This window comes from Salmo trutta, chromosome 16 (assembly GCF_901001165.1).
Source record: "Salmo trutta chromosome 16, fSalTru1.1, whole genome shotgun sequence".
Classification (NCBI taxonomy): Eukaryota; Metazoa; Chordata; class Actinopteri; order Salmoniformes; family Salmonidae; genus Salmo; species Salmo trutta.
The window spans coordinates 12,793,048-12,805,711 of NC_042972.1; the positions used below are offsets into that span (position 1 = coordinate 12,793,048).

Consider the following 12,664-nt stretch of genomic DNA (forward strand, 5'->3'; position numbering starts at 1 on the left):
TAGGTGAAGAAAAAAACATGACCTTGAGCAAGGCACTTAACCCTAATTGCTCATGTAAATCGCTCTGGATAAAAGTGCCTGCTAAATGACGTAAATGTACATTTCCAGATTGAAAGTGAAATTTTAATTTCTACTAGAGCTTTTCTCTACACCCACAATAACATCTGCTAAACATGTGTATGTGACCAATAAAATTTGATTTGATAGTTTTCAAAATAATTCTGTTATTCATCTTGCCTGACAAATGACTGTGACTGCTTCCAAAGCGCATTTCTCCAATGAGTTCTCCAAGAATGGCAGCGTCCCGCTCACTTCCTCTATCTTATTGATATATATTTCAATTTGATGCATGGACGTTTCCTGATGGCCATACAAGATATTAATGAATTATGTACATACATATCTTTTTAATTGATGAACTTGTAGATGTACCCCTCTCACCTGTTTGAGTTTTCCTTCAAAATCATTCAAGAATGTATTTCTCCAGTATTGGGTGAACTCTTCTGAACCAATTTTATGTGAGACCAGCTTGTTCCAGACCTACAAGAAAAGGTTTTCCTTTTATCAAACACTAGAATTCCAATTCCAATTGTTCTGCAATAATAATAATACAAATATAATATTTATTTGTATCAATTATTTAATTTGGTAAAACAAAAACTCTTACCTTAGTCTCATACATGTATGCAAAATCAATGTTATTGAGATCTTTAACCAATTTGTTCTTGAATGTGATTCGCAGCCATTCCTTTATGATGGTCATGGTCTCCTTTAACTTCTCTTTGCGCGTGTTTTCCAAAAGGTTATTTGCCACTTCCTTTGTCTACAAGAATAGTAATTCATAACAAAAATATTCAGACTCATCAAATATTTATCTCTTGGACAAATCACTCATTATATTACAATTCAGTTCAGCCTGGCTTAACATTAAATCGGCCTTGTAATGCTAAGTCAGACTGTATTGAAAATAAATTCAGACGATTTTTGCTTCAAGAACCACCATGTTGATTCTTTCCTTCTAAAAAATCTATATAATTCAAGTTATGTACAGTGTATGTCTCTAAAACAGTATAGGGTTTTAGAGACATACAACTTCTACTTCTATATAATTCAAGTTATGTACAGTGTATGTCTCTAAAACAGTATAGGGTTTTAGAGACATACAACTTCTACTCGAAAAATGGCTTTGACAGATTCAAATAGGTACATTAAAATATGAAATGCTTATTATCCTTTAAAGCAAGGCCATCTTGTTTACCATTTATTGCACGATATTGAATTATATATTATTTATATGTGCAGCACATTTTGAGATTTACATCAGTTTGTACCACTGTATGTCCACCTGGAGTAAAGATCATTATTCATCTGCCTACTCTTTTCTTGATTATTCTGAGTTATGAGATTATTAAAACGGAAACACATTTTTTATTTTTAGAGAAAAGAGCAAAGGCACTGTAAAAGCAAAGGCAAAGATTGAATTCATGGTTGTGTTTGGATATACCTGGAGATGGAAGGCACCAGCCGTTTCTGCAATCAGACTGACAAGATCCAGGCAAACCAAAGGAATCTCATGGTCCAAATTACTTTTCATATTCTTACAAATGGTCTCCAGAAGGCTCACAGCTGCTTCAAGGCAAAAGTCCCCATATCTGTCGTCATGGCTGAAAACAACACGCTGGTTAGTGATGGTGAACAAGCATTTAATGTCAACCTTGAAACATGTCATGGTGAGGAGCTGCAAGACTAGTCTGTCTAATCCTTGTGGGAAATAACAGACAATTATCACTTCATGTATTTCAATTTGAATTCCTTTGCTACTCAGATGGAATTGAGAACAACTCTAAATATTATGTTTGTTTTGAGACAGGTGTTACCTGTGCTGTTGTTCCTTAACTCTGCTGAAGAGACGTGGCAACAAATCCTTCACAGCCTGTCAGTAAAAAGAATGGCGGATGGTATGACAGAATGGCATGAATCCAAAACTGTTTCAGGATGCTGACCGCTTTTTTTGTAACACATTTTTCACAGGAGTACAAATAACAATGTAAACACACACACACACACACACACACACACACACACACACACACACACACACACACACACACACACACACACACACACACACACACACACACACACACACACACACTATACAGTGCCTTCGGAAAGTATTCAGACCCCTTGACTTTTTACACATTTTGTTACGTTACAGCCTTAATCCAAAAAATATATATGTTATGTCCTCATCAATCTACACACAATACCCCATAATGACAAAAAGCGTTTTAGATATTTTTGCAAATTTATGGAAAATAAAATAAATGAAATATCACATTTATATAAGTATTCAGACCCTTTACTCAGTGCTTTGTTGAAGAACCTTTGGCAGTGATTACAGCTTTGGGTCTTCTTGAGTATGACGCTACAAGATTGTCAAACCTGTATTTAGGGAGTTTCTCCCATTCTTCTCTGCAGATCCTCTCAAGCTCTGTCAGGTTGGATGGGGAGCGTTGCTGCACAGCTATTTTCAGGTCTCTCCAGAGATGTTCGATCGGGTTCAAGTCCAGGCTCTGGTTGGGCCACTCAAGGACATTCAGAGACTTGTCACAAAGCCACTCCTGCGTTGTCTTGGCTGTGTGCTTAGGATCGTTGTCCTGTTGGAAGGTGAACCTTCTCCCAAGTCTGAGGTCCTGAGCTCTGGAGCAGGTTTTCATCAAGGATCTCTCTGTACTTTGCTCTGCTCATCTTTCCCTCGATCCTTACCAGTCTAGAGTTCTTTTAGAGTGACCATCGGTTTCTTGGTCACCTCCCTGACCAAGGCCCTTCTCCCCCGATTGCTCAGTTTGGCCGGGAGGCCAGCTCTAGGAAGAGTCTTGGAGGTTCCAAATTTCTGAAATTTAAGAACTGTGTTCTTGGGGCCCTTCAATGCTGAAAATATTTTTTGGTACTCTTCCCCAGATCTGTGACTACTGGCCTGGTTAATTCTCTGACATGCACTGTAAACTGTGGGACCGGACCTTATACAGACAGGTGTGTGCCTTTCCAAATCATGTCCAATCAATTCAATTTACCACAGGTGGACTCCAATCAAGTTGTCCAATCAAGTTGTATAAACATCTCAAGGATAAAAATTGTAAACAGGATGCACCTGAGCTCAACTGAGTATCATAGCAGGGTCTGAATACTTATGTAAATAAGGTATTTGTTTATGTTCTTTATGTCATTATATTTAATAAATTTGCAAACATTTCTAAAAATCTATTTTCGCTTTGTATTTATGGGGTATTGTGTGTAGATTGCTGAGGAATTGTTTTTATTTAACACTTTTTTGAATAAGGCTAAAACGTAACAAAATGTGGAAAAAGTGTACAGTACCAGTCAAAAGTATGGGTACACCTACTCATTCAAGAGTTTTTCTTTATTTGTACTATTTTCTAAATTGTAAAATAATAGTGAATCGATCAAAACTATGAAATAACACATATGGAATCATGTAGTCACCAAAAAAATCTAAAAATATTTTATATTTGAGATTCTTCAAAGTAGCCACCCTTTACCTTGATGACAGCTTTGCACACGCTTGGCATTCTCTCAACCAGCTTCACCTGGAATGCTTTTTCAAAAGTCTTGAAGGAGATCCCACATATGCTGAGCACTTGTTGGCTGCTTTTCCTTCACTAAGCAGTCCAACTCATCCCAAACTATCTCAATTGGGCTGAGGTCGGGTGATTGTGGAGGCCAGGTCGTCTTATGCAGCACTCCATCACTCTCCTTCTTGGTTAAATAGCCCAAACCTGATGGGACGGCGTATCACTGCAGAAAACACCAACAGTTTCACCAGCAAAGCACCCCCACTCCATCACACCTTCTCCTCCCTGCTTCACGGTGGAAACCACACATGCGGAGATCACCTACTCTGCATCTCACAAAGACACTGTGGTTGGAACCAAAAATCTCAAATTTGGACTCATCAGACCAATGGACAGATTTCTACCGGTCTAATGTCCATTGCTCATGTTTCTTAGCCCAAACAAGTCTCTTCTTCTTATTGCTGTCCTTTAGTAGTGGTTTCGTTGCAGAAATTCAATCATGAAGGCCTGATTCATGCAGTCTCTTCTGAACAGTTGACGTTGAGATGTGTCTGTTACTTGAACTCTGTGAAGCATTTATTTGGGCTGCAATCTGAGGTGCAGTTAATTCCCGATTTCTGAGGTTGGTAACTCTAAATAACTCTGGGTCTTCCTTTCCTGTGGCGGTCCTCATGAGAGCCAGTTTCATCATAGCGCTTGCTGGTTTTTACGACTGCACTTGAAGAAACTTTCAAAGTTCTTAATATTTTCCGGATTGACTGACCTTCATGTCTTAAAGTAATGATGGACTGTTGTTTCTCTTTGCTAATTTGAGCTGTTATTGCCATAATATGGACTTGGTCTTTTACCAAGTAGGGCTATCTTCTGTATACCACCCCAACCTTGTTACAACACAACTGATTGGCTCAAACGCATTACAAAGGAAAGCAATTCCACAAATTAACTTTTAACAAGGCACACCTGTTAATTAAAATGCATTCCAGGTGACTACCTCATGAAACTGATTGAGAGAATGCCAAGAGTGTTCAAAGCTGTCATCAAGGCAAAGGGTGGCTACTTGAAGAATCTCAAATATAAAATAGATTTTGATTTGTTTAACAATTTCTGGGTTAGTAGATGATTCCATATGTGTTATTTCATAGTTTTGATGTCTTCACTATTATTCTACAATGTAGAAAATAGTAAAAATAAAGAAAAACCCTGGAATGAGTAGGCGTGTCCAAACTTTCGACTGGTACTGTATGTTAGTATGTATTTATGTATGTACAGGTGAAGTCGGAAGTTTACATACGCCTTAGCCAAATACATTTAAACTCAGTTTTTCACAATTCCTGACATTTAATCCTAGTAAAGATTCCCTGTCTCAGGTCAGTTAGGATCACCACTTTATTTTAAGAATGTGAAATGTCAGAATAATAGAAGAGAGAATGATTTATTTCAGCTTTTATTTCTTTCATCACATTCCCAGTGGGTCAAAAGTTTACATACACTCAATTAGTATTTGGTAGCATTGCCTTTAAATTGTTTAACTTGGGTCAAACGTTTCGGGTAGCCTTCCACAAGCTTCCCAAAATACAGTGAGGGAAAAAAGTATTTGATCCCCTGCTGATTTTGTACGTTTGCCCACTGACAAAGAAATGATCAGTCTATAATTTTAATGGTAGGTTTATTTGAACAGTGAGAGACAGAATAACAACAACAAAAATCCAGAAAAACGCACGTCAAAAATGTTATAAATTGATTTGCATTTTAATGAGGGAAATAAGTATTTGACCCACTCTCAATCAGAAAGATTTCTGGCTCCCAAGTGTCTTTTATACAGGTAACGAGCTGAGATTAGGAGCACACTCTTAACCTCTCTGGCGCATGTGGGACGAACTCGTCCCACCTACGTAACAGCCACTGGATATCCAGTGGCGCGATTTTTGAATCGTTAGAAATACTATTACTTCAATTTCTCAAACATATGACTATTTTACAGCTATTTAAAGACAAGAATCTCGTTAATCTAACCACACTCTCCGATTTCAAAAAGGCTTTACAACGAAAGCAAAACATTAGATTATGTCAGCAGAGTGCCCAGCCAGAAATAATCAGACACCCATTTTTCAAGCTAGCATATCATGTCACATAAACCCAAACCACAGCTAAATGCAGCACTAACCTTTTATGATCTTCATCAGATGACACACCTAGGACATTGTGTTATACAATACATGCATGTCTGTTCAATCAAGTTCATATTTATATCAAAAAACAACTTTTTACATTAGCATGTGACGTTCAGAAAAAGCATAACCCCCGCAAACTTCCGGGGAATTTACTAACAGTTTGCTAAATTACTCACGATAAACGTTCACAAAAAGCATAACAATTATTTTAAGAATTATAGATACATTACTCCTCTATGCACTCGATATGTCCGATTTTAAAATAGCTTTTCGGATGAAGCACATTTTGCAATAATCTAAGTACATAGCCCGGCATCACAGGGCTAGTTATTTAGACACCCACCCAGGTCAGCCTCCACCAAAATCACATTTCCTATAAGAAAAATGTTCTTACCTTGCTTGTTCTTCGTCAGAATACACTGCCAGGACTTCTACTTCAATAACAAATGTTGGTTTGGTCCCAAATAATCCATCGTTATATCCAAACAGCGACGTTTTGTTCGTGAGTTCTAGACACTATCAGAATGCTACATCACGGTCTCGAGCATGGCGCATTGGCGTGACAAAAAATTTCTAAATATTCCATTACCGTACTTCGAAGCATGTCAACCGCTGTTTAAAACCAATTTTTATGCCATTTATCTCGTAGAAAAGTGATAATATTCCGACCGGGAATATGCATTGAGCCTAAACAGCCGAATAAAATTTCTCCTCAGGAGCGAATCGTGCACGCGCCTCATTCAAAGGTCCTCTGAGCCGCCACTTGCCAAAGCCGATAATGTGTTTCAGCCTGAGGCTGCCTCGTAAACCTTCAGGTATTTCCCGGGTTCTGAGAGCCTATCGGAGCCCTGGGAATTGTCACGTTACAGCTAAGATCCTTACTTTTCAATAAACAGATGCAAGACGCACGACTCCTTGTCAGACAGGGTACTTCCTGCTTGAAACCTTGTCAGGTTTTTGCCTGCCATAGGAGTTCTGTTATACTCACAGACACCATTCAAACAGTTTTAGAAAATTCAGAGTGTTTTCTATCCAAACCTGAACAATAATATGCATATTCTAGCTTCTGAGTTGGTGTAGGAGGCAGTTAAAAACATATTTTTTCCAAAATTCTCAATACTGCCCCCTAGGCCAAACAGGTTTTAAAAAGAGTGCTCCTAATCTCAGCTTGTTACCTGTATAAAAGACACATGTCCACAGAAGCAATCAATCAATCAGATTCCAAACTCTCCACCATGGTCAAGACCAAAGAGATCTCCAAGGATGTCAGGGACAAGATTGTAGACCTACACAAGGCTGGAATGGGCTACAAGACCATCGCCAAGCAGCTTGGTGAGAAGGTGACAACAGTTGGTGCGATTATTCGCAAATGGAAGAAACACAAAAGAACTGTCAATCTCCCTCGGCCTGGGGCTCCATGCAAGATCTCACCTTGTGGAGTTGCAATGATCATGAGAACGGTGAGGAATCAGCCCAGAACTACAAGGGAGGATCTTGTCAATGATCTCAAGGCAGCTGGGACCATAGTCACTAAGAAAACAATTGGTAACACACTACGCTGTGAAGGACTGAAATCCTGCAGCGCCCGCAAGGTCCCCCTGCTCAAGAAAGCACATATACATGCCCGTCTGAAGATTGCCAATGAACATCTGAATGATTCAGAGGACAACTGGGTGAAAGTGTTGTGGTCAGATGAGACCAAAATGGAGCTCTTTGGCATCAACTCAACTCGCCGTGTTTAGAGGAGGAGGAATGCTGCCAATGATCCCAAGAACAACATCCCCACCATCACACATGGAGGTGGAAACATGCTTTGGGGGTGTTTTTCTGCTAAGGGGACAGGACAACTTCACCGCATCAAAGGGACGATGGACGGGGCCATGTACCGTCAGATCTTGGGTGAGAACATCCTTCCCTCAGCCAGGGCATTGAAAATGGGTCGTGGATGGGTATTCCTGCATGACAATGATCCAAAACACACGGCCAAGGCAACAAAGGAGTGGCTCAAGAAGAAGCACATTAAGGTCCTGGAGTGGCCATTAAGGTTCGAGTTGCCAAACGTCAGTCTCGAAACCTTAATGACTTGGAGAAGATCTGCAAAGAGGAGTGGGACAAAATCCCTCCTGAGATGTGTGCAAACCTGGTGGCCAACTACAAGAAACGCCTGACCTCTGTGATTGCCAACAAGGGTTTTGCCACCAAGTACTAAGTCATGTTTTGCAGAGGGGTCAAATACTTATTTCCCTCATTAAAATGCAAATCAATTTATAACATTTTTGACATGTGTTTTTCTGGATTGTTGTTGTTGTTATTCTGTCTCTCACTGTTCAAATAAACCTACCATTAACATTATTGACTGATCATTTCTTTGTCAGTGGTCAAACGTACAAAATCAGTAGGGGATCAAATACTTTTTCCCCTCATTGTAAGTTGGGTGAATTTTGGCCCATTCCTCCTGACAGAGCTGATGTAACTGAGTCAGGCCTGTAGGCGTCCTTGCTCACACACACTTTTTCAGTTCTGCCCACAAATTGTCTATAGGATTGAGGTCAGGGCTTTGTGATGACCACTCAAATACCTTGACTTTGTTGTCCTTAAGCCATTTTGCCACAACTTTGGAAGTATGCTTGGGGTCATTGTCCATTTGAAAGACCCATTTGCGACCAAGCTTTAACTTCCTGACTGATGTTGCTTCAATATATCCACATCATTTTCCTACCTCATGATGCCATCTATTTTGTGAAGTGCACCAGTCTCTCCTGCAGCAAAGCACCACCACAACATGATGCTGCCACCCCCGTGCTTCACGATTGGGATGGTGTTCTTCGGCTTTCAAGCCTCCCCCTTTTTCCTCCAAACATAACGATGGTCATTATGGCCAAACAGTTCTATTTTTGTTTCATCAGACCAGAGGATATTTCTCCAAAAAGTACGATCTTTGTCCCCATGTGCAGTTACAAACCTTAGTCTGGTATTTTTATGGCGGTTTTGAAGCAGTGGCTTCTTCCTTGTTGAGCGGCCTTTCAGGTTATGTCGATATAGGACTCGTTTTACTGTGGATATAGATACTTTTGTACCTGTTTCCTCCAGCATCTTCACAAGGTCCTTTGCTGTTGTTCTGGGATTGATTTGCACTTTTCGCACCAAAGTACGTTCATCTCTAGGACAGAACGCGTCTCCTTCCTGAGCAGTATGACGGCTGCGTGGTCTCATGGTGTGTATACTTGCATACTATTGTTTGTACAGATGAACGTGGTACCTTCAGGCGTTTGCAAATTGCTCCCAAGGATGAACCAGTCTTGTGGAGGTCTACAATATTTTTTCTGAGGTCTTGGCTGATTTCTTTTGATTTTCCCATGATGTCAAGCAAAGAGGCACTGAGTTTGAAGGTAGGCCTTGAAATACATCCACATATACACCTCCAATTAACTCAAATGATGTCAATTAGCCTATCAGAAGCTTCTAAAGCCATGACATAATTTTCGGGAATTTTCCAAGCTGTTTAAAGGCACAGTCAACTTAGTGTATGTAAACTTCTGACCCACTGGAATTGTGATACAGTGAATTATAATTGAAATAATCTGTCTGTAAACAATTGTTGGAAAAATTACTTGTGTCATGCACCAAGTAGATGTCCTAACCGACTTGCCAAAACTATAGTTTGTTAACAAGACATTTGTGGAGTGGTTGAAAAACGAGTTTTAATGACTCCAACCTAAGTGTATGTAAACTTCCGACTTCAACTGTATATATATACACACACACACACACACACACACACACACACACACACACACACACACACACACACACACACACACACACACACACACATAGTAAGTTCATAATTGCATGTTGTAAGATCTACTAACTCAAATGTCCATTTTTAGCATAGCTTTTTAGTGCAGTCACATGAACTCATACGGTTGAGTATGACATAAAACTAAAGCACAACAAAGAAATACAAAACACTTTTTCACTTTTCAAAAGGAAGGGACATATGTACCTCGTGTTTATAGTTCTCCCCGGAAGTCAGACTAAACTGGAGGTGTTGAAGAGTGTCCAAGACATCAAGAGGGATGATTGATGCATAGTTGAACAAGTTATCCAGCCCCAACAGAGACATCCAAGAGCGAGTAACGAGACAGTCCATTTCCACAAGGTGTTTGTGTTTTTCCATGATTTGGATGGAATCCCTAATTTTCAAGAAGGAAAAACTCAGAGATTTAAAACAGCACCATGGACCAAACAAATACAGTGTAATAGGATAAATATTAGAATTGTTGGTTAAGTGCACAGAATAAAGTAGTCAACCTATAATTGAGATCTGGACTGCAATGTGAAAGGTATGATTCTAGGTATACTTATAGGATTTGATTTGAATTTCCACTACTAGTACTAGTATTACTTTTTGTCAACCTGTTGTTGTAATTGGTTAAAACGTAACCATTTTATTGTCCATTCATTCCAATTGAATCTTAAGTGAAGCCTTCCCAATTACCTCAATCCCTGTGTTCCAAACATCGAGTCTGTGTAGCCTTCTGGTGTTTTGATCCCTTTCAGCCCCGCCCAGATATCAAAGTTTGGATTCATGGTCAGCGGAACAGCCTCAAAAGGCTTGCTGTCCCCTCTAAGCAGATGCAGGAGGGGGATAACCAAGATCCACTTCTCAACTCCATGTTTTCTTGCAAATTTGAATAGAGTCTCAATTGCCTCCGAAACCCTTAAGGAGGAAGTAGACAACATCCATCTTCAGTTCAAGATATTGACATTTTGTTCATTAGATTAGAAACATTAGGAAGGTCTTTAGTTTCGCTGGCTGAGGAAAGAAAATGATTTCCTACCTGACGTCAGCTGGTAGCCCTTGTTTGAAATCTGTCCAGTATGCAAGGAACACTTCTCTTGGCTTTTCAGGCAGGCAGAGCAACTCACACAGTTTACAAACATGTCTGCTGACATCTAAACTGTAATTGATGTGGACAACCAGGATAATAACTCCTAATTTCAGAGGATCAGAGAAAAAATCCTCACGCTTCTCATTCCCCTTTTGGTTCTCACCATCTATAGCTTGCTGCATGAACTCATTCAAAAGGGTTTTCACCTGAAAAAATGAATGTACAAGAAAGATTCCTTACATTTACATTCATACGATAACAACTCCTAAGTATTTTGCGATTGAGTCATCAACATGTAAATAACAATATGCTGACAGAATAGCTGAAACAACGGCAAGGTAACACAAATTTTAATTTGTGTGTCTTCATAATATGTGGTTAACAATAAATATAAAAGCATTTATGAACACAAGTTATATATCAAGTTCGTTCATAAAAGCTACTTAATGACAGTTCCTCAAAATAGGAAAGCAAATCTACCTGTTCTTCTCCATACGGCAGATCCCATTTCTTTGAACCATCCACATGGATGAAGGGGGATTTGTAATTGGTGAAGAACTGCTGGAGTTGAGTAAAGAAGTTCCTAATGTTCACATCACTCCATGTTTGAAGGAGATTAAAAATGTTTCCCAGCATCACCTTTCCAGCCAGCTGTCTGCCTGCCACTAGCTTTTCCTTGTAAACATCCCACCATGCAAACCTGCTTTTGAAGCGTGATATCCAACTTTGGTCAGGTTCTGTGAGTATGATATCGTCATATTGGTGCCACTCCCCTATGAGAATTTTTTTGTTGATCAGTATAATATTTATGGCTTCAATGTCATTTCATATACATTCCACATAGAAGTGAAAAAGGCACCCTGATTAGCATAGTGTGTGTGTGTGTGTGTGTGTGTGTGTGTGTGTGTGTGTGTGTGTGTGTGTGTGTGTGTGTGTGTGTGTGTGTGTGTGTGTGTGTGTGTTGTCTTGTTAGTTACATAATAGTCAAACATTACCGTCAAGTGTCAAAAGATCCTCTTTGACAAATAGGCACCTGTTGACATGTTGCTTTGCATCATTTAGGTAGATGTGCTCATATTTATACTCAAATGAGTCGCCTTTTCTCTTGTAGACAACATACTTGTAAGGTAGGGAGACACCAACATTCTTTTTAGAGGTCAATATTCGTCCTTCAACAAGAAATCCATTCTTTCCTAAATCCCTTTAAAGTGGATGATGAAAAATACGCAACATTTTCAAAATGAAGTTATCAGCTCATAAGAAATTACAATGTTTATTGTCGGACAACTGTTTCACACTATCACTCCAAAAACAAGTTACAGAAACACATAATAAAATGACTTGCTTAAGACGCACTAATCCGAGTTAATGACATGAAAAGTCAGTGAACTGAAAACTCACATCAATTATTAGACATTAAAATAAATTGATGTCAACAAAGGGCAAAAAAATTAAACCTTACCCTGTGATTTCCATTGTCAAACCATTTGTATCCCAGGTCCCAAAAAGACTTCCAGATCTCAAGCAAACTATGTCTTTTGATGGGTCCAACTTGAAACGCTTGGATACAACAGCGTGAAAATAAAGGGTAATGTTATCCTTACCAGGACCATGATGCATTTTGGTTGGGCTGTAAGGAGAAAAAAAATACAAAAACCAGTATCAGTAAATATCAAGGGTCCCATAACACAGACTTGAGTAAAGAATGAGGGGTGGTTTGAACTAATGTTTGGTGACGATGTACCTGTGACAGTTTAAAACATTAGCAGGGCTCCAGACTAATGTTTGGTGAAGATGTACCTGTGACAGTTTAAAACATTAGCAGGGCTCCAGACTAATGTTTGGTGAAGATGTACCTGTGACAGTTTAAAACATTAGCAGGGCTCCAGACTAATGTTTGGTGAAGATGTACCTGTGACAGTTTAAAACATTAGCAGGGCTCCAGACTAATGTTTGGTGAAGATGTACCTGTGACAGTTTAAAACATTAGCAGGGCTCCAGA

At 39.3% G+C, this 12,664-nt stretch overlaps 1 protein-coding gene across 1 annotated transcript in view; it reads right to left on the reverse strand.

Annotated features, from left to right (window-relative positions):
* LOC115150108 (E3 ubiquitin-protein ligase rnf213-alpha) overlaps positions 1-12,664 on the reverse strand; it is a 62,129-nt gene that overhangs the window by 37,462 nt on the left and 12,003 nt on the right. Inside the window, exons 7-17 of the mRNA XM_029693039.1 lie at positions 12,125-12,292; positions 11,658-11,863; positions 11,143-11,435; positions 10,612-10,868; positions 10,269-10,490; positions 9,774-9,963; positions 1,878-1,933; positions 1,505-1,664; positions 668-823; positions 442-540; positions 238-360 (exon numbers count right to left, since the gene is read on the reverse strand). Coding sequence (XP_029548899.1) covers positions 238-360; positions 442-540; positions 668-823; positions 1,505-1,664; positions 1,878-1,933; positions 9,774-9,963; positions 10,269-10,490; positions 10,612-10,868; positions 11,143-11,435; positions 11,658-11,863; positions 12,125-12,292 — 1,930 coding nt within the window. The remainder of the gene's footprint in view (positions 1-237; positions 361-441; positions 541-667; positions 824-1,504; positions 1,665-1,877; positions 1,934-9,773; positions 9,964-10,268; positions 10,491-10,611; positions 10,869-11,142; positions 11,436-11,657; positions 11,864-12,124; positions 12,293-12,664) is intronic.